Genomic DNA, 21858 nt, shown 5'->3' with positions numbered 1-21858 from the left:
TCATCACAATGGGCCTCATACACGGGCCGCATATGCATCACAATGGGCCTCAACCCATGGGCCCCAAATACATCACAATGGGCCACATCCCATGGGCCTCAAACATATCACAATGGGCCTCTATCCATGGGGTCTCAAATATATCACAATGGGCCCCACTCATGGGCCTCAAATACATCTCATTTGAGCCTCATTCAAAGGCCATAAATGCATCACATGGGCCTGATGTAAGATGGACAGCGTTGATGAAACACATATATCACGATGGGGTCCCATGTCCAGGTGGACGGTGAGGATAAAATGCATATTATGGTGGGCCCACCGTCCCATCGGACGGTGGAGCTAAAACGCATACATCAGTGGACCCCACACGTCCAGATGGACAGACAGTGTATATAAGACACATACATCATGTGTGGGGTGCACACATCCTAAACGAAAAGGATGGACGGTCTGGATTTCACGGTCAAACCCACAGAACTTGCTCCATCAGTACAATAGCTATATAGTTAGTGTAAGGTACACTAGCCAATCTACATCCACTGTCCACGGATTGGACGATGTGGATGTAACACACCAATTCAAGGTGGGCCCCACACGCTACTATGATGGGGTCCACGTCCAATGAATGGACGGTGTGTACAAGACACGTACATCACAGCAGCCCATAGGGCTTGCTAACATCAATCAGCTATACAGCTGGTGTGTGATAACCCAGCTATTCCGTTTCACGGTAGGTGGGTCCCACGTGGGGCCCACCATAACGTTGATTTTCCATCTAATCTATTCATAAGATCACAAAGACCTGAATAAAGAAGTGAAACAAATTTCATATCGATCCGCAACTTCTATGACCCAAAAAGGGTTTCAATGGTAGACGTTTAATCCCCAGCTGCTTCTTATAGTGTGGACCACCTGAGTTCCTTCTACGGCTAATTTTTGAGGTGACCCACTGATTAAAGGGGACCTATCAAATGCACGGTGTTGATGTTCAACACACATCATGGTGGGGCCTGAGGTGGGGCCCATTAATCCTGCCTGTTCCAAGCACAACGTCTTTTAGACGCTGTCAACAACAACGTCCAGAGCTATTTTAAAATTTTTTTATTCTAAGGATTTTTATAGGTGGGGCCCGCATCAGGAAAATCCATACCATCTCCCCAGCTCGTAACAGATCTGACAGTCTAATATACAATATTTTTTGGCGTATAGAAACATCATAGTGGGCCTTAACAGTTTAAATCACCCAAAACCATTGTTTCTTACATTATGGCCCGCCAGAGATTCGGATTGGCTTCATTTTCGGCTCAATGCCTAAAATGAGTTGGGAAAAAGGGTGGATGGTGTGGATCGGATACATACATCAAGGTTGGGTCCATGTGAGTGTGACCCGCCAGCTTTTGAATAAAGCTGATAATTGTTTCCTTTCATGTAGTCTAGCAACCTCCACTATTGGACAATCTACTAATGGACGGTGGACAAATATGTCCATCAAGGTGGGTCCATATACACATGGCTCACCAGCTACATCCGTCCAGGTGGGCCCATACAGCTTTGTATGGCGGAGATCAAGTGGGCCACACCATTCGCAAGAGAGAGAGAGACAATGAGATAGAGGGACCCCTCCACTATGGGCCCCTCTTTACTTACAATCACATGCATGAAAATAGGTCCCATCACAAATGGACTTTATATCAAATATTAAGATCTAAGGCATGAGCACCCACCTTTGATCTCCTCTTCCTTTTTCCACCAACGCGTTCTAGAACTCCAAGGGATGCGATTCAACGGTCGAGATGATCTTTGGAGGGTGAGATTGGGTGGTAGGAAGGTGGGCCAGACTTGCTTTTCCTCTTCTCCCATGGAATGCTTGGACATTGGGTTGCTTGGGAGAATGAGAGAGATGAGAGAGAGAGAGGTTGTAAGAAAGAGAGAGATGGGGGAGTGATGGGTGTACTTGATGGGTAAGGGTTGTAAGAGAGAGTTGACTTTGGAGATGGTGTTGTACTTGACATTTGATGTGTGATGTGTACTTGATTGATAGGATATACTCTCTTGGGATTGCATTGCGGGGCATTTTCCTTGAACTAAACGCGGGTCCACATCTCCTGGCTCGGGTATTACCTCGGCACGCTAGACGCTGCGACAGAACCGCGGGGACGGCGCGGTCGCAAGGGTACAAGTATTGGGTCAAGCCGACTCTGATATACGAGATGCGACTTAGGGTGGCGTGCAAACACCGATTACAGGTCGCGGTTCGCCGGAATTCGACAGGGATGATCGCGGAGGTCCACGGAATGGTACAGACTAAGATACGGGCCTTACACTCTAGCATCTGTACATCATCTTCATATCCATCAAATGAATGTGAAGACAACATTCCTGAATGGTGATCTCGATGAGGAGGTATAGATAGAGCAACCAAAAGGGTTTATTCTACCAGGCAATGAAAGAAAATTGTGTAGACTTATTAAGTCTATGTATGAATTAAAACAAGCACCAAAACAGTGACATGATAAATTTGATTTTAAAGTTCTGTCTCATGGTTTTACAAATACTCAAAAGTATATAATGATTATATTGTAATCATATGCTTGTATGTAGATGATATATTAATAATCAGTAATAAAATGGAAAGTGTAACTGTAACAAAGAAGTTTCTCTTTTCAGTCTTCAAAATGAAACATCTTGAACAAGTGGATAGTATAATAGGTATCAAAGTTAAAAACATAGTGGGGGTTTCGCATTGTACCAGTCTCATTATATTAAGAAAATACTAAACAAGTTTAATCACTTGAAAATTAAAGAGGTAAAAACCTCATTTGATCCAAGTATCAAGTTAAAGGAAAACAGCGGAAGAGCAGTTGCACAACTAGAGTATGCCAGTGCTATAGGCAGTCTTATGTATGTGATGCAATGCAGAAGACTGGATATAACATATACTATGAATAAACTAAGTAGGTTTACGAGAATCCAAGTGTTGAACATTGGAAAGCTATAAGTAGAGTTCTGAGTTATCTAAAAGAAACCAAAGAACTAGAGCTATTTTACTCATAATTTCCAACAGTGTTGGAAGGATATACCGATGCAAGTTAGATATCTAGTGCAGGGGACAATAAGTTCACTGCAGGGCGGATATTCCTATTAGGAGGTGCAACTATTTCTTGGGGATCCAAGAAACAAACTTGCATAACACACTCAACAATGGAATTTGAGTTCATAGCTTTAGCTGCTAGACGCAAAGAGGCGAAGTGGTTGAGGGATCTTCTATTAAAAATCTCATTCTATACAAAGTCTATATAGCCTATTTCACTAGATTGTGATAGTGAAGCCACTCTAGCAAGAGCCTACAGCGGTACCTATAATTGGAAGTCTAGACACATAAGTTTGAGACATGATTATGTAAGGCAATTGATTTAAGATGGAATCATTACGATCTCATTTGTGAAGTGAAGTAATAACTTGGTTGATCCTTTTACTAAACCTCTGACGAGAGAGGTAGTATGGACAACATCTAGAGGGATGGGATTGAAACTCTTTAATCAAAGTTCCACCAGTGAAAGAAACCTAACTCAAAATTAGAAAATCTCTAAAGATTGGGTTCAATGGGTAACAACAAATCACTGATAAGTGAAAAGTTTCAGTACTAAATCTAAATAGCCTCATCCATGATAAAAGTGATGGTCGTTATAAAAGAAGGTTGAGTATTAAAACTATTAATGAAATCCAGTCAAATAAGATAAGTGTTTAAGTAACGGAAAACACTGGAAGGATTTCACCTATGTGAACGTAGAAGTGGTGCCACTTCTCATGGGAGTTTTAGTTATCTCAGGATCATTCATGAAACAGGATATGCACATGGCTATTAAAAGTGCTAAGCGAGTAATATGGAGGAACACATAACATAGAAGCTATTATGTGTGTAGTATTTTCGGTTATGTCATATAGGAATAACTGGTTCAATGCTGCAATAACCAGAAATTTCGAAATAACTTTAAGATACTTACACTAAAGAAAGATTCAAATCACAATATATCTTTCTTTATGCATAATAACTATTATTCAATCTCTGGCAGAGATTTTCTATTGTTTTAAAAAAACCAGTGGGGGATTGTTGAAATTTGTGGTTTTTTAAAAATATTCAAAATTTCAAAATTTTGGGATTTTACTACCAAAACGGTTTTTGAATATTTCAAATAAAAAAGTGCGATGTGTGCTTCTAGTCCCACATCGGAAATGGTAGAAAGGTTTTTGGGGTTTATATGTGGATGTGTGAGTAGTTTTCTTACTTAGATATTTTGGAGATGGAGATGGAGATGCTTGGGTTGTGTGTTCCGGTGCGTATCACTAGAGCACACGCACACTCGAGCTTGGTCTCAAGCACGGGCACGGTCGAAGGTGAAGGTGAGGGCGTGGGCAGTGTGGCTGTAGTGGCACTTGTTAGCGCACTTTAGATTCGTATGTGCGCATCGTGTCGCAAAGTAGTCACTCCCTCATGACCTTACGCGAACCGTCGCGAGACGGTGTGATCGCGGTGCGAGAAGTCTGGTAAGAGACTAGGTACGATGGGTCTGAAATGAGTCAGGGCTTTATAGGCAACTGAGAATGGTTAGAACATAAATCTAAAATGTTTAGTAGTTTCTGAAAATGGCTAACTACCTTGAAAGCCACAACGGTCCGAAAACGGACTGGCTGTGATGATCCAAAGGTCAGATCTTGTGATCAAACGACCAGAAACGGCTGGAATTAATGGTCAACGGTTAGAAATATTTTTCAAATGTTTTGAACCATTGATATCCACCTAGCAACGGTCCACTACCTGGTACTTATATAAACTGGACCATTCCGCTCCAAAATCAATCATCTCAACCCCATCTCTCTTATCAGATACTCCAGATCTCGTTTTTAGAATATTGTTAACATTTCCACTATCGGATTCTATCAAAACAGATCTACTGCGTTAAACTGTTCCAAAGTGAACCCATCGTGATTGCTGCATGCTGGATCCAGACAAGCTTGTCTTATCCTAGAAGCAATTCGCCTGCAACCCATCAGCAATTGATAAGGGGGTGAATCACACTTTAAGGACAGCATATCGTTTTACGTGATTCAGCATGATGAAACGAAATTCATATTTTATTTTATGTTATTTTTTGGTGTATCCAACAGATTATTTTCTAACAATGGGAGCATTGGAGCAGTTCATTAAAATTATAAAATTACTTAATAATGCTCCCATACACTCTAATGTGCAATCCATCATCAATCTAGAGTGACTACTGGCTCTAGTCTATTCTTCGTGCCTCACTGTGGGAAAGTTGCAAATAGCAATGGATACTGTCCGTCCAGGTTATTAGCCTGGTTCGGGACGAAATAAAAAACTTTACAAAAAGAGAGGTCAAAATTTCCAATGACAAGAATCCAATTGGCCGGTCTTACATTTGATCACCTATACCTATCAAGAATAACTTCGACAGGAAAATGCCGACCTCGAGATCTCTGACTTTGGGCGGCAATAACAACATGGTTAGTATTAGAATGATTAAGATCCCCTCATAAGTATTAATTTTCCACCACGGCTTGTAAAGACCATGCTATATAACTACTAACCGGTCCAGAACAATGGTTAGCCTGCCTCATGTCCTGAAACACAAAGGTTCTTCTAACGTTCAGGTCGAATCAAGTAAATATGCCTTTTCCATAGTAAAAAACAGTTACATAGTTCTACAAACTAGAACATAATAAAATTCTTAATCATATTTTAATAATTCTTTGTTATGGTCATGGAATTTATTTATTTATTTTTTTCTGTTTCTTAATTTCTTTCGCACACAATCCAACCACCGCCTGAAGCCGGCTTCTTCTCGATGATTCGTTCCATTTTAATCACTGATTATAATTGTTATAAAATCACTCTATAAATAGACTACTCTACGCTCCTTGCAATCAATCAGTATATATTAGAAGATATGGAGATTTAAGAGATAAGCACTAAGCTCGGATGGCTACTAAGCCAGTGTCAGCCATTCTTGTACTTGTCATCATGGTTCCTACCGTTGCTTTGCCGACCGAACACATGGTTGGAGACAACAGTGGTTGGACGATTAAATTCGATTATGAAAAATGGGCCAATTGCAAGGAATTCCAAGTTGGAGATAAACTCAGTAATTAGCTCACTAACACTAGTTTTATTTCTATTATTTTCTGTTACTTTCACAGCCCACCCAAGTGACACCATGGTTTTCCTAACAACCACTTTTGGCCCATCCCACCATGGTCTATGGACCGTTCATTGCACAACTAAGTGATGTTTTTCATTTTAGAAAGACACTTAAAAATTATTATTCGATTTTTTGCAGTTTTTAAGTACCCACAGGGAGTTCACAATGTCTTCAAAGTGGACGGTACAGGCTTTAAGAACTGTGTGGCGCCGTCGGACAATGAGGCTTTATCAACCGGAAATGATGTGATTACCCTAGCGGCTCCTGGAAAGAAGGGGTACATATGTGGAGTTGGCAATCACTGCGAGTCTAGGGGACAGAAGCTGGCCATCAACGTTCAAGTGGCAGACCAGAAATCAGCAGCGAATGGGATCGTGACATTTGGATATCAAGCAATCACATTGGCAGGGATTACATTCGCAGTGTGGGTCTAGTTTGATTAGCGTCGTCGACTTCACTTTGATGAAACAGAAGATTCATGATTTTTCTTTTTCTTTTCTTCTGTTTTCATTTGTTTATTTTATTTTTTAATTTGGTTTTTTTGTTTTTTGTCCTGGAATTGATGGGTGGGTTCCCTTTACATGTATCAGTGTTACCCAAGATTTAAATGGCATTATGAAAATTTACCAAAGTTCTACTGATTCCGTCACAGTCAATCCCCATGTTGCCACACGTATGCATATACACAGCGCCATGCCTCGAATACTTGTTTTCTTGCGGTCGAATCTTGGGTGCGTCACACTCCCACATTTGAATGTAGACTGTTGGAGAGTTTATCTAATCTTCCATTTTAGTATACGTGTGGCTCATTGGTCGATCGTGACTAATCTCATAGAACTATCCTCAGTTGTAAACCGTGTGGCGTTGATGTAAAAAAGAGAATGAATAAAAATTCTCTAATGATTTTTATTAGGTAAAAAACCTTGACTAAAATAGATACAGCATACATGATTTACAGGCAATAAATCTCAAAATGATGAAGATGTGACTTGATTAGGCATGTACATAGAACACCAAATTGGATCCGGAACACTAAATGGCGTGAACGAAATCCAGGCCCCAAACAGAGGCCAGGGTCCAAGATAATATTTCCAACCCAACTCCAAAGCCTGGTCGGGCTTGTTGGGCTAGGACGCCCCACCCATTGCCAACCTTATGCAAAAGTCCAAATTCCAGGGCAAAAACTTCATGGACTACGACGTCCCATCCTTGCAATGTGTGTACTCTGGTCTATCAACAACGGTTAGCTCCCGCATCGACCCTTGATATGGCCATGAACCGCAAGGACACGCTTATAAACGATGGGCCACTGACTAACATTTCACTGGTCGCCATTTGCAATGGATATTGAAATTATCAATTACCCATTCCAAAGTAGCTAAACGGTTGATGCTGCTCCAAATTGCATCACTTCACTTGTCCATCAAATCCAAAACATATTTTTATAGGCTGCCGTGCAAAAAATCACGATGATAAAATGATCTCATTATTAGATGCTCACTTTGTTTTCAATTATGCAGGGTGTACCAAAATCGGTACAGCGACTCAATTCAAACCGGTCGACTTTGACCCCAAGCGCCAAAATAAACTGATACATCCAATATAAACTTATACGACTAGATTCTTTGAAGATTGACTGCTTACTCAGCCAATTGCAAAATTTAGTAACGATCATGCAATGATCAAAGGTGGGATTCTTCTTTCGAATATGAGTTACTTTGTTCTTTTGACAAGAAATGACTTTCAGAATACTAGAGCAAATCAATTAAAAGGAAAAACTCACCATCAATCGATTGCGAGAAGCAACTACAAGAATACATTTCTTGATAGAATTGCTTGGTATTGGATAAAGAATAAATCCAGCGTATGACCATAGATTTGGATTATAACTAAAGATTATGACTAAGAATCACCACTACTCCTATGATAAGTTGAGATAAAAGATAAATTAATAGATTTGATTGATTGTTATTGGTTGGGTATATTTTCTCTATTGGATTCCTCTGCTTTTATAGAGTTTTATTGCAGCTTATTTTTCCAGATCATTCCTCAATTATTGCAACAATTATAGTAGTCGAAAAGTCTTTCTATAGATCCTTATTTCTAATATGTTTCTTCTTCCTGACTGTTCTTTTTCTCTCGACCAAGCTTTACTTTGGTCGTTAATTGTTCATTGAGCACACATCGACTGCATTGCTTTCGTCAGTCGTTTGATGATGTGAAGTATTAATTCTTCTAAATGTTTCTACTTTTAATATGATAGCTAAAACCATTTCCATGTAGTCTTCCAGATCCTTCTATGTATTGATTTTATTGGTTGGGTATATTTACTTTGTTGGATTCCTCTGCTTTTATAGAGTTTTGTTGTAGCTTATTCTGCTAGATCATTCCTCCATTACTATAACAATTACTGTAATCGAAAAGTCTTTCTCTAGATCCTTCTTTCTGATATGTTTCTTCTTCCTGACTGTTCTTCTTCTCTCAACTAAGCTCTACTTTAGTCGTTAATCGTTCATCAGCCATACATCGACTGCATTGCTTTCATCAGTCGTCTGATGACGTGTAGTATTAATTCTTCTAGATGTTTCTACTTTTAATATGACAGCTAAACCATTGCCACGTAGTCTTCTAGATCCTACTATTTTTCTTAATATGTTTCCTACTGTCTTCTCCACTTTTAAATGCGTCTTGACTGCTCATTTCACTTCTGTCGGCCAAGGCTTTGTTGTCCTCGATTGCCTTTTATATCTTAAATAGGTCGACCGCACTTCGGCCTCTCGACCACAATCTACTTAAGAATTAATCTGATCTGCTTTCATATGCTTCTTGGCCACTCGATCTGCTTTTGGACACCTCTTGGCCTCCTCCTGAATGCCTTTCTGCCACTTGATTTGCTTTTCCAAGCCATGGATGAGATGTTTACGGTTATTTAACAAAAGTAATTCCTATAAATCATAAGAAATCTATAATAGTTCCTAATAAATAAACCTATCATATTGTTAATTGGACCTATTTTTGTGTGAATTGTCGTGGCCATTCATATTAAAAACCATGGATGAAATGGTTAATGTTTGTTATAGAAATGTGCATTGGGCATAATGAACAATACACTAGATCAATGGATCGTACTGGCTAAGTGTCCCATTGAAATTAAGATCACTGTAAATTATAGTGACATGAGAACACTGGAACACAATTCACCTTTAACAGTATCAAATTACTGAGTATTGCTCCCATACAACCACGTGTACAATCCATCGTTGAAAGGCCCATTATTGTGGGCCACGGAGAGAGTTGCAAATAGCAATGAATAATGTCCATCCAAGTTATCAGATATGGATCTAGGATAACAATCTAAGAGCACCAAGAAAACACAAAAGAACACAGAGATTTAACATGGAAACCCCTTGCAGAAAAAAACCACGATACAAAGTGACAGAAAATTCCACTATGAAAGCATAGATTACAAAGATGGAGGCCATACCTGGCTTGAGTAATCCTCAAACCTCACCTTCTTTCCATCCCTTAAAGCCCTAACACTCTTTTAGAAATACTTAGAACCTCTTAAGATACTTCCTAGTCTCGTATCCACCCCAATTTATAGACTTAGAAACAACTGGAAACGAAATAGGAAACAAAATTCATAGAATCTGTGTTTCCGCAAACGAATCTGCATAAACTTCGATGATATCGAGTAATCTTCGATGTCATCGAAGAAGGACCAAAACTGCCTATCGACCGGGGCCTAAATTATTGAAAATTTTGATTTTATCGAGTTTTCTTCAATGACATTGAAGATGGTACGATGTCATCGAACAAGGATTTACAAATTTAAGACATTTGTCAGTAACAATCTCCACCATCTCTTCAATCTCCAAACATATAGCTTCTTGTCCCTTTCTCTTATCTCTACCTCACATCATAGCTTCATCAACGCTTCTCGTGCACACTCTGTCCTTTTATTATGTCATTGCCAAGCCCAGATGAGTTGCACAGAACTTGAACTTCTCTTTAGGAACAACCTTCGTGAGCATATCAACTGGATTCACGTTGGTGTGAATCTTTTTCAGAGTCATTCCTCCTTCTTCAAGCCCCTATCGAATAAAATGGTGACGAACATCAATGTGTTTAATACGTGAGTGATAAACAGAATTCTTTACCAAATTGATAACGCTCTCACTATTACAGTTAACTGGCATGGCCTCCTGCTGATGTCCCAACTAATTTATCATGCCCCTGAGCCAAACACCATTTTTAAACGCTTTCGTTACTGCCATATATTCTGCTTCGACATCCAACTGATTGCTTCACCTGCTAGTACAAACGAGTAACCTAAAGTCGACTTTTTAGAATCTAAACTATTTACGTAGTCTGAATCCACAAACCTTACCAACTTTGTCACTGTCTTTTCAAAAGTTAAGACGTAGTCTTTCATACCTCGAATGTATCGAATTAACCATTTGACCACTTCTCAATGTTACTTGCCGGGGTTTGACATGTATTTGCTCACAACACCGATTGCTTGTGAAATATCTGGTCTCGTACAAATCATGACATACATTAAACTGCCAACCGCATTTAAATAAGGCATATAAAATATAACCTGCTTTTCCTCATTTGATTTAGGACATTGTTCTGAGGAAATCTTGAAGTGAGCCACGTTAGGAACGCTCACCAGCTTTGCTTGGTCCATCCCATACTTAATCAACACCTTTTTAAGGTATTCTACCTTTGATAACTAAATCCTATTATTCTTCCTGTTTCTATGAATATCTATGCCGAGAAACCTTTTTGCAGCCCTCAAATCTTTCATCTCAAATGTCTATAATAACTGAGTTTTTAGTACGTCGAATTTAGACATATCATGAATGGCGATCAACATATCATCAACATACAATATTAGGATGATGAATTTTTCATCACTTAGTGTCTTTTAATAGACACAATGATCATATTCACTCCGAGTAAATTTCTGACTCAACATGAAAGAATCATTTTTTTATACCACTGCCCAGGCTATTTCAGGTCGTACAACTGCATTAACCTACAAACTTTTTTCTCTACCCCTTTAATTTCGTACCCCTCTGGTTACTTCATGTAGATCTGCTCTTCCAACTCCCTGTGCAGGAATGTAGTCTTGACATCCATCTGTTCTAGATCGAGATCGTAATAGGCAACCAACACCAACACGAATATGATAAACACCTGCTAAACCATTGGCGTGAATATATCTGTGAAGTCAATTCCTTCTCTCTAAGAATAACCCTTCGCTACCAACCTTACTTTGTATCTATCATGTTTCCTTTTAAATAACCATTAACATCTGATCATTTTTCGACCCACTGAAAGCTCCACTAACTCCCATGTGTGATTTTTATAGAACGAGTCCATCTCATCGTACATAGCCGTCTTTCACTTTTCTATATCAGGCTCACTAAGAGCCTCCTGAATAGTAGATGGGTCCCCCTCATCTGTAACGAGGGCATATGCTAGAGTCGTCCTTGTATCTTGTCGGTAACCTGCGATCACACTGTGGGTTCCTTTTCACAGGTGGTTGCTCCACCTACTCTTGTACCTCTGTTTGTGCATATGTCTCTACCTGAGTATAATTTGTGTCAATTTGGACATTTACGATCAACCTTTCTAATTCCTTTTGCTTCTCTTGATCATTCTTACAGAATAGAGAGCTTTCAACGAATCTGACGTCAAGGCTAGTGATGACCTTACGTGTGACCTTATCGAATAACCTGTAACCTTTCACATCAATACTATACCAACAAAAATATATTTTTTGACTCTATGGTCTAGCTTATCTCTCTTAACTGATGGTACATGAGAGTAATCCTCGTAACCAAATATGCGCAAATCTGAGTAGTCCAACTTGTGACCACTCCATCCTTCCTCTGAGATTTTACATTTAATTGTCGTTGAAGGAGACCGGTTCACCAAATAACATATCGTGTTGATAGCGCCATTCCATAAGTTTTTGCCCAACACAACATTACTTAACATGATTGGGCCCTCTAAAAGAGAGTCTGATTCATCTGCTTAGCCACACCATTTTGTTCGGGTGTGTGGCGCACTGTGTTGTGCCTAATGATCCCTTCATCATTTTGATATTCATTAAACTTAGTGGAAGTAAATTCTCTACCATTATCAGTCCTTAAAACTTTTATTTTTTGCCCTGACTGTTTTTCTATCATTACCTTCCATTGTTTGAATATGGTGAAAACTTCAGATTTACGTTTCATAAAGTAAACCCGAACTTTCGTGGAGTAGTCATCAATGAATAGAAAAAACCATGACGACCCCCCAATAGAAACTTCTGGCGATGACCCCCATACATCAGAGTGCACTTAATCAAGCACTCTCTTACATACATGTTTTTCAGTTTTAAAAGATAATCTAGATTGTTTACCATATATACAATGCTTGCTTATATCTAAATTAGAATTTTTAAAAGCTGGAATCAAACATCGATCAGAAAGTACCTTCATGTCTCGCTCGCTCATGTCGCCAAGACGGGAATGCTACACACGTACAGATGTGGAATCTGCAATATTCACCGCCGCTCCACCCTTTGAAATGCTTCCGATCAACCTGTAAAGGTTTTCATACGTTTGTGCTTTCATAATCATAAGTGCCCCTTTTGAAACTTTAAGGACACCATCAATACCAGTGAACTTGCACCATATAGCCTCAAGTGCACCAAGAGAAATTAGACTTTTCTTCATATCAGGAATGTGTTTGACATTAGTCAGGGTACGCTCCATCCCATCAAACATCTTGATGCTCATCGTACCAATAGCCATAACATTACAACCTTGTCATTGCCCATAAAAACCATATAGCCTCAAGTGCACCAAGAGAAATCAGACTTTTCTTCATATCAGGAATGTGTTTGACATTAGTCAGGGTACGCTCCATCCCATCAAACATCTTGATGCTCATCGTACCAATAGCCATAACATTACAACCTTGTCATTGCCCATAAAAACCTGTCCACCATCGCATTCCTTGTAATTGGCGAACCAACTCCAATGAGAAGTCATATGATATGATGCTTCTGTGTCAAGTATCCACTCGTCTTTATGATTGTCGCGTAAGTGACTAATCATGGAAACAGACAGAACATCACCACCACTTGTCTCTTCATGAGATGTGACAACATTGGCCTCATTGGAAGAAGCTGCTGAATTTTATTTCTTCACTTTAGGATTTTTACAATCCTTCTTCATATGTCCAGACATCTTATAGTTCTAACACTTTAATTTTCCTTTGTGCTTGCCCTTGGATTTGGATCTAGGTCTAGAAGATTCTATACCTCGCTTAAAATCTCTACCCCTCATAATCAGTGCATCGGAAGATGACCCAGTCACTGTTTAGCTTTCTCATGACCTTCCCTTAAAGGGATGATATAACGGTGTCGGCACTTAAGGTTTTATTTACGGTGCACATCGTGTCCTTGAATATCTCATAAGATGCAGGAAGAGAACTCAACAATATACATACATGTTCCTCATCTTTGATCGCTTCCTTCATATCCAGCAATTTACACATCAATTTATTAAAATTGCTTACGTGGGCTTCCAGATCTCCACCATCTGTCATCTTAAAGGTATAACACTGTAGCTTTAAGTGTAGGCGATTTTCAGAGGACGTTTTCGCATAAATGTTCTCTAACTTCACCCACAAACTAGCTGTAATTTTTTCCCTCAAAACATTATAGAGAACCTCATCCATTAGACATAAACGGATGGAGGCTAAAGCATTACTATCAAGGGTTTCCCATTCTTCATCTTTCATATTAGATTTTTACACCTCAAGAGCTTAAATCTCACCTTGCTTGGTTAATAAGCTAATCATCTTAACCTTCCATAACTCGAATTTTTTTTTTTCCGGAGTACTTCTCAATATCAAATTTGGCAATACCCATTATTATTAATCCTTCAGATTCAGATATGTGCCCAACAATTGCTCTAATACCACTTGTTGGGATTTGATTTGCAGAAGCACACAAATATAGATCTAGGATAGCAATCCAAAAGCACCAAGCAAACTCAAAGATTTAACGTGGAAAAACCTTGCGGGAAAAAATCTTGGCACAACGCGACAGAAAATTCCATTATGAAAGTACAAATTATAAAGATGGAGGATTTACCTGTCTTGAGCCTCAAACCTCACCTTCTTTCCACCCCTTGAAACCCTAGTACCCTTTTAGAAATACTTAGAACCTCTAGGATACCTCCTAGTCCCGTATCCACCCATATTATAGACTTAGAAACAAGTGAAAATGAAATAAGAAACAAAATTCGTAAAATCTGCATTTCCGCAAACGAATCTGTGTAAACCTTCAAGACATCGACCAACCTTCAATGTCATCGAAGAAGGACCAAAACTGTCCAGCGACCGGGGCCTAAAATTATCAAAAGTTCGATTTCATCGAGTTTGCTTCAATGACATCGAACCATGATTTACAGATTTAAGACATTTGTTAGTAACACATCCTACCTTTTCTTTTTCTTTTTTTTTTCCAAAAGAGAGATAGTATTGCATTACGAGGCTATACAACTCTAAAACTAATTTGGGCTAGGCCATCAACAAAAGATAGAAGGCCCGCCTATACTATGTGAACACGAAAGAAAGGGGCAACAACTAAGAGGGATGGACCTCCCTTAGGTATCCCAAACCTAATCTATCCAAGAATATGTTACCCTTGATGGCAGGGGGAGGGACTCGTTAGATCTGAAAATCATCTCTAATTGGGTCTCACTCCCCAGCCTGGCTAGACCATCCGCTACCATGTTAGCTTCCCGAGGCGTGTTAGATATACGAACCTCCAAAGTGCGTCTTAGCGCCTCAATCCTTTTCCTCCAGTATCACAAAGCCCATGACCCACATGTCTCCTTTGTGAGAGCTGCTACCACATAACTAGAGTCACTAGACACCTCAACTCTCGAGTACCCGAATTCGGCACACTGCTCGATGCCATCTAGAATCACATTAAACTCCGCCATAGTGTTAGAACCTCTCCCATACCCAAATGCGAAAGCAAATAGGAAGGCTCCACTTCAGTCTCTACCCACTCCACCACCCCTAGAAGGACCCAGGTTCCCCCTCGCCGATCCATCGACATTCACTTTAACCCAGCCCCGAGGCAGCCTAGACCACTTGACGAACAATGGCGCTGGCTGTTTGGGCAGAGGGATGCTAATTCCAAGCATCTCAAGCGAAACACGCATGGGAAGAAGCGGGGATTTAGGCGTTGGGAGGTCCTCAGCTGAAAGCCTGACCCAACGTAGGACGTTCCCGATAATCATAGGCACCCGCATTGCTTGGTTGTCCAAGAGTGCCTTGTTCCTAGCTATCCACAACTCCTAGAAAAGTGCCTGGTTGTCGAAGAGTGCCTTGTTCCTACCTTTGATCCCCTATACCTATCAAGAATAACTTCAACACAAAAATGCCGACCACGAGATCTCTGGCTCTGGGCGGCACGCAATAACAACATGGTTAGTGTTTGAATGATTAAGATCCCATGATAAGTATTATTTTTCCACCATGGCCAGTAAAGACTATGCTATATAACTAATGGACTGTCCAGATCAATGGTTGGCCTGCCCCATGTCCAGAGACGCAAAGGTTCTTCTAACGTTCATGTAGAATCAAGTAAACCGGATACAATATACCTTTTCCAGTGTAAAAAACAGTTACAACAAACTAGAACACAATAAAATTCTTAATTATATTTTAATAATTCTTTGATATGGTCCAGAAATTTTTTTAGTTTTTTTAAAAGTTCTTTGGCGCGCAATCCAAACTACCGGGGTTCTCCTCTGAATTTATTAAATTACTGAGTAATACTCCCATACACCCAGATGTACAATCCATAGTCAATCTGTAGAGATCACTGGCTCTGGCCTATTCTTGTGGGCCACTGTGAAAAAGCTGCAAATGGCAATGGATACTGTCCATCCAAGTAATCAGCCTTTGAGAAAGATGGTTTGGAACGAAATTAAAAGACTTCGACCCAACAATGCCAACCACGGGATCTCTGGCTTTGAGCGGCAATAACTAAGATCCTCTGATGGGATTATTTTTCCACCATGTCCTGTAAAGAGCAGGCTATAACTAATGGACGGTCCAGATCAATGGTTGGACTGTCCCATGTCCAGAAACACAAAGGTTCTCTTAAGGTTCAAGTAGAATCGGGTGCACAGGATCACAAAATACCTTTTCCATAGTAAAAAACAGTTACATACTACAAACTAGAACATAATAAAATTCTTAATTGTATTTTAATAATTCTTTGATATGGTCATGGAACTTTTTTACTCTTTTTTTTTTAAAAAAAATTTCTTTTGTCTGCAATCCAAACTACCGCCCAAAGCCGGCTTCTTCTCAACGATTGTTTCCATTTTAATCATTGATTATACTTGTAAAAATCACTCTATAAATACACTACTCTACGCTACTTCAAATCAATCAATACATATTAGAAGCTAATAGAGATTTAAGAGATAAGCTCTAAAGCTCGGATGGCTTCTAAGCTAGTGTCAGCCATTCTTATACTTGTCGTCATAGTTCCTACAGTTGCTTTGGCAACCGAACACATGGTTGGAGATGACAGTGGTTGGACGATTAAATTCGATTATGAAAAATGGGCCGAGGACAAGGAATTCCGAGTTGGAGATAAACTCGGTAATTAGCTCACTAACACTACTTTTATTTCTATTATTTTCTGTTATTTTCACAGCCCACCCAAGTGACACCATGGTTTGCCTAACAACCACTTTTAGCCCATCCCATCATGGTCCATGGACCCTTCATTGCACAACTAAGTGATGTTTTTCGATTTAGAAAGATACTTAAGAATTATTATTTGATTTTTTGCAGTTTTTAAGTACCCACAGGGAGTTCACAACGTCTTCAAAGTGGACGGTACGGGCTTTAAGAACTGTGTGGCGCCGTCGGATAATGAGGCTTTATCAACTGGAAATGATGTGATTACCCTAGCAGCTCCTGGAAAGAAGTGGTACATATGTGGAGTTGGCAACCACTGCGAGTCCGGGGGACAGAAGCTGGCCATCAACGTTCAAGCGGCAGACCAGAAATCAGCGGCCAACGGGATCCTGACATTTGGATATCAAGCAATCACATTGGCAGGGATTGCATTCGCAGTGTGGATCCTAGTTTGATTAGCGTCGACTTCACTTTGATGAAACAGAATTAGACTTATGATTTTTCTTTTTCTTTTCTTCCGTTTTCATTTGTTCATTTTATTTTTTAATTTGGTTTTTTGTTTTCTATTCTGGAATTAATTGATGGGTTCTCTTTACAAGAATCAGTGTTACCCAAGATTTAAATGGCATTATGAAAATTTAGCAATCTACTGATTCCATCACAGTCAATCCCCGCGTTGCCACACGTGGCATATACATAGCGCCATGCCTCAAATACTTGTTTCTTGCAGTCGAATCTTAGGTGTGTCACACTCCTACAGTGAATGTAGACCGTTGGAGAGCTTTATCTAATCTTCCATTTTGGTATACAGATGGCTCATTGGTCGATCGTGAATAATCTAATAGGCTACCATGCTGACGCCGGAGAATAACGATTATTCCGTAGGCTAGTTTCAACAGATAATTCACAGTGAAGAACACAAGAGAATCGCCCAAAAAAAAAAAAAAAAAGAATATCCAAAACCAGCCCACAAGCCGGGTTGTATAGCTAAAATTCGTCCTTATCAGAAGTTTACCAAAAAAAATAGCAAAATCCCAATAATCAAGCCAAAATGAAATACGTAATAAAAGAAATAATCTGTCAAGAATCTGCCTCAAATCAGATTCAGAATCACTTCCTAAACGATAAATGAAATATTACCATAAAAGGAAAAAAAGAAGATAAAAAAGATCATGATCACCTGCCATTTTTACGCTAATCTGCCAACTCAAGGTATCTCACTGCCATCAACATGTCATCTGACAACTCAGCATCATCCAACTCGGATCCTCCTGCATCAGTCACCTCGGGTTGGAAAGAACTCGTCCTCGAGTTCACAGTAGCATCATCGGAGTCCATGAAACAACGACTCACGTGTTTCACATTAAAGACATCAGAAGTCCTCAAATGAATAGGGAGGTGCAGCCTGTAGGCGTTATCATTGATCTTCTGCAGTATCTCACAAGGTCCAATCTTCCGCTCTTTAAGCTTATTATACTCTCCGACAGGAAAATGATCACGAGTTAATACCGCCCAAACAAAATCACCAACATCAAAAAGTACCTGACGACGATGACTGTCGGCCCGAACCTTGTACTTGGCATTGCTCTCATGAATGGCCAGTTTCACCTGCTCATGGATGCCCCGAAGATGTTCTACCATCTCATCTGCCTTAGGATTCAAACGACCTACACATGGAATAGGGGCTAAATCCAGCACCCCGGATAGATTCTGACCATAGACAATCTCAAATGGGCTCATTCCTGTCATCCTGTTCTTCGATCTGTTATAGGCAAATTCTTCTTGACGTAACGGAAAATCCCACTGGTTTGGTTTAGTTCTTGCCAAACACCTCAAAAGGTTGCCCAAACTCCAGTTTGCAACCTCGGTCTGACCATCTGTCTGGAGGTGGTAGGCATTGCTGAAATTCAACTGTCCCCGGTTTCTCCCATAAACTCCTCTAGAAATGACTCATGAACTTGGTGTCATGATCTGAAGTGATCGATCGAGGAACACCATGTAAACGCACAATCTCCCTGAAGTAGAGATGGGCGATCCGGGCGGCATCCATCGTTCTCCTACAAGCTACAAAATCGGCCATCTTGGAAAACCTGTCAACCACAACCAAAATAGAATCCAAGGCCCGTTGAGTACGGGGTAAGCCCAACACAAAGTCCATACTGATATCGAACCAAGGGGCCTCAGGAACAGGTAAAGGAGTGTACAGGCCCGCATTAGTGAGAACTCCCTTGGACCGCTAACACACATAACAACGCTCCACATAATGAGCCACGTCACTGGCCAAATTGGGTCAATAATAGTCAGAAGAAATCAGGGCCAACGTCTTATCTCACCCAAAGTGACCCTCGTTATGAAGTTCACTAATAATCTGCCGCCTTAGGGAACAATCTGGAATGCACAACTGTAATCCATGAAACAGATAACCATTATGCAAAATAAAATCATGACGTTGACCATCAGTTACGTCCTGTATTATCCTCCCGAAGGAAGGATCTGTTGCATACATATCAGTGAAAGCCTCAAATCCTGCAACTCTGGTGCTCATGGTGGTGAGGAGTAACGTACGACAGCTCAGCGCATCTGCAACATGATTCAAACTCCCTACTTGGTGCCTCAGCACAAACGTGAACTCCTATAAGTACGCCACCCACTTGGCATGCCGTCTACTCAGCTTGTGTTGGCCATTGATGTACTTCAGGGCCTCATGATCAGTGATAAGAATGAATTCCCTCTGTATGAGGTAGTGACGCCAATGTTTTAAGGACTGAACTATAACATAAAACTCCAGATCATAGGTGGAATAATTCTTCTTTGATCCCGATAGCTTCTCGCTGAAAAAAAGCTATGGGGCGCCCCTCCTGACTCAAAACACCACCAATGCCAACCCTATATGCATCACAATTTACCTCAAACACCTTTTCAAAATCAGGAAGTGCAAAAACTGGTGCCTCTGTCATCTTTTGCTTAACCAGTTGAAAACTAGCCTCTGCCTCCTCAGGCCACTGGAAATCATGTCCCTTGAGGCACTCTGTGATAGGGGCAATCAGGGTGCTGAAGTTTCTGATGATCCGGCGGTAGAAGGACGCCAATCCATGGAAACTTCTGACATCGTGCAAGGTCTTTGGTTTGGGCCACTCCAAGACTGCATCTATCTTTGATTGATCTGCATGAACACCATCAGTAGATACAACAAAACCAAGAAAGGTTACAGAAGTAGTGAAGAAAGAACACTTCTTCTAATTGACAAACAAGCACTCCGTCCTCAGCATATTAAAAATAGCACGGAGGTGCTCAAAGTGTGACACCCATGTCGGGCTATAAATGAGGATATTGTCGAAGTAAACTACAATGAATTTCCCCATAAAAGGCTGTAAAACTTGATGCATAAATCTCATAAATGTACTGGGCGCATTAGATAGCCCAAAAGGCATGACCATCCACTCATACAATCTATGTTGCGTCTTAAACGCTGTCTTCCACTCATCTCCAGGACTTATTCTGATCTGGTGGTATCCACTTTTAAGGTCAATTTTTGAGAAAACCTTAGAACCAGACAGCTGATCTAACATATCATCCAGGCGGGGAATTGGAAATCTGTATTTCACTGTAATCATGTTGATTGCTCTGCTGTCAACACACATACGCCAAGAGCCATCTTTCTTTGGCACCAGCAGGGCAGGGACTGCACATGGGCTCATACTCTCACAGATTTAGCCCCTCTCCAACAAGTCTACCACATGTCGCTGCAACTCTTCAGATTCCTTAGGACTGAGGCGGTAGGCCGGTCGATTGGGCAAACTCGAGCGTGGAACAAGGTCAATCTGATGCTGAATATCCCTCATAGGCGGTAGCCCAGGAGGAAGATCCTCTAGCATCAAGTCAGAAAACTCTGTTAGCAGCTATTGCACATCTGCTAGTAAATCTGGGTTCACGTCTGCTGTACTATTCCCACAAGGTAGCAGAGCATAGACCACGTCTCCATGCTCAATCTCAACTAAAAACTTGGATATAGAAAGCAGGTTAGTATTATTTGTTATGCCCTAAACTCGGAAATTGGATTCGCAGGAATCCTGATCACCGAATCCGGTACCGACAGCCTCCGTAGTACCCCATTCTCGGGTCCTAGCGTCCATAAGCCAAATTTCGATCCTGAGATCCTATAAGGAGGATTTTTTTTTTTACATTTAACTCATAATAAGCATAACCACAAGATTACCTAATTCACAAAGGCAACATCATCATCACATATCCACTAATATAATCATTTGAGTACAATGCTGAAAGGGAAAATACATATATCGAAATCAAAGCTCCAGAATACAACTGCACGCTCCAAGCTCAACCCTGCTGCAACCTAATAACACCTACATGCATCTATCATGCATAAGCTTATAAAAAGCTTAGAAGGTGGTGAAAGTGTGTGCACAAGGTAAGTGTCAAGTATTCAATACAATGTCATCATCATACAATACCGAAAATACTAGTAATCCATAAATCGTACATAATCAGAAAAAGCAGAAATACTGACAAGATCATGAATTATTATAGTAAGCAGAAATACTGACAAGATCATGAATTATGAATTATCAGAGTAAGCAGAAATATTGACAAGAGCAGAAATTATCAGAGTAAACAGAAATACTGACAAAGTCATAAATCACATGATAACAGAGTAAGCGAAAATATTGATAAGTGCATAAATCATACAATATTAAAATACACAATACAAATCAGTATGCAAATGAAGAGTCGTAGAGAGCCAAATATCAGATGCAGAGGATGCAATGCAATATACATTCCTGATAAGTAAAATGAATAGCATCAACCATATCATATGTTGCGGATGTAATGCAACATGCAGTGTAAATGGAATGACCATGCTGGAGTGTGAAGTCGG

General features: G+C 40.2%; 2 protein-coding genes across 2 annotated transcripts; both read left to right on the top strand.

Annotated features, from left to right (window-relative positions):
* The first annotated feature begins 6001 nt into the window (after positions 1–6001).
* Positions 6002–7033, top strand: LOC131233705 (blue copper protein 1a-like). The gene is made up of 2 exons (XM_058230491.1): positions 6002–6164; positions 6360–7033. The coding sequence occupies exons 1-2, from the start codon at positions 6002–6004 to the stop codon at positions 6653–6655; spliced, it is 459 nt and encodes a 152-aa protein (XP_058086474.1). The 3' UTR covers positions 6656–7033.
* Positions 7034–16756: 9723 nt separating this feature from the next.
* On the top strand, positions 16757–17595 carry LOC131233704 (blue copper protein 1a-like). Its single transcript, XM_058230490.1, has 2 exons — positions 16757–16919; positions 17115–17595. The coding sequence occupies exons 1-2, from the start codon at positions 16757–16759 to the stop codon at positions 17414–17416; spliced, it is 465 nt and encodes a 154-aa protein (XP_058086473.1). The 3' UTR covers positions 17417–17595.
* The last annotated feature ends 4263 nt before the right edge of the window (positions 17596–21858 follow it).

Source organism: Magnolia sinica, chromosome 18, assembly GCF_029962835.1.
Source record: "Magnolia sinica isolate HGM2019 chromosome 18, MsV1, whole genome shotgun sequence".
NCBI classification, from domain to species: Eukaryota; Viridiplantae; Streptophyta; class Magnoliopsida; order Magnoliales; family Magnoliaceae; genus Magnolia; species Magnolia sinica.
Note: the sequence above shows the minus strand (reverse complement) of the source record. Positions and strands in the feature narration are given on the sequence as shown.

Coding starts and splice junctions, on each gene's coding strand:
- LOC131233705 (XM_058230491.1), top strand. CDS start 6,002: ATGGCTACTAAGCCAGTGTCAGCCATTCTTGTACTTGTCATCATGGTT. Junction 6,165..6,359: donor CCAAGTTGGAGATAAACTCA/GTAATTAGCTCA, acceptor GATTTTTTGCAG/TTTTTAAGTACCCACAGGGA.
- LOC131233704 (XM_058230490.1), top strand. CDS start 16,757: ATGGCTTCTAAGCTAGTGTCAGCCATTCTTATACTTGTCGTCATAGTT. Junction 16,920..17,114: donor CCGAGTTGGAGATAAACTCG/GTAATTAGCTCA, acceptor GATTTTTTGCAG/TTTTTAAGTACCCACAGGGA.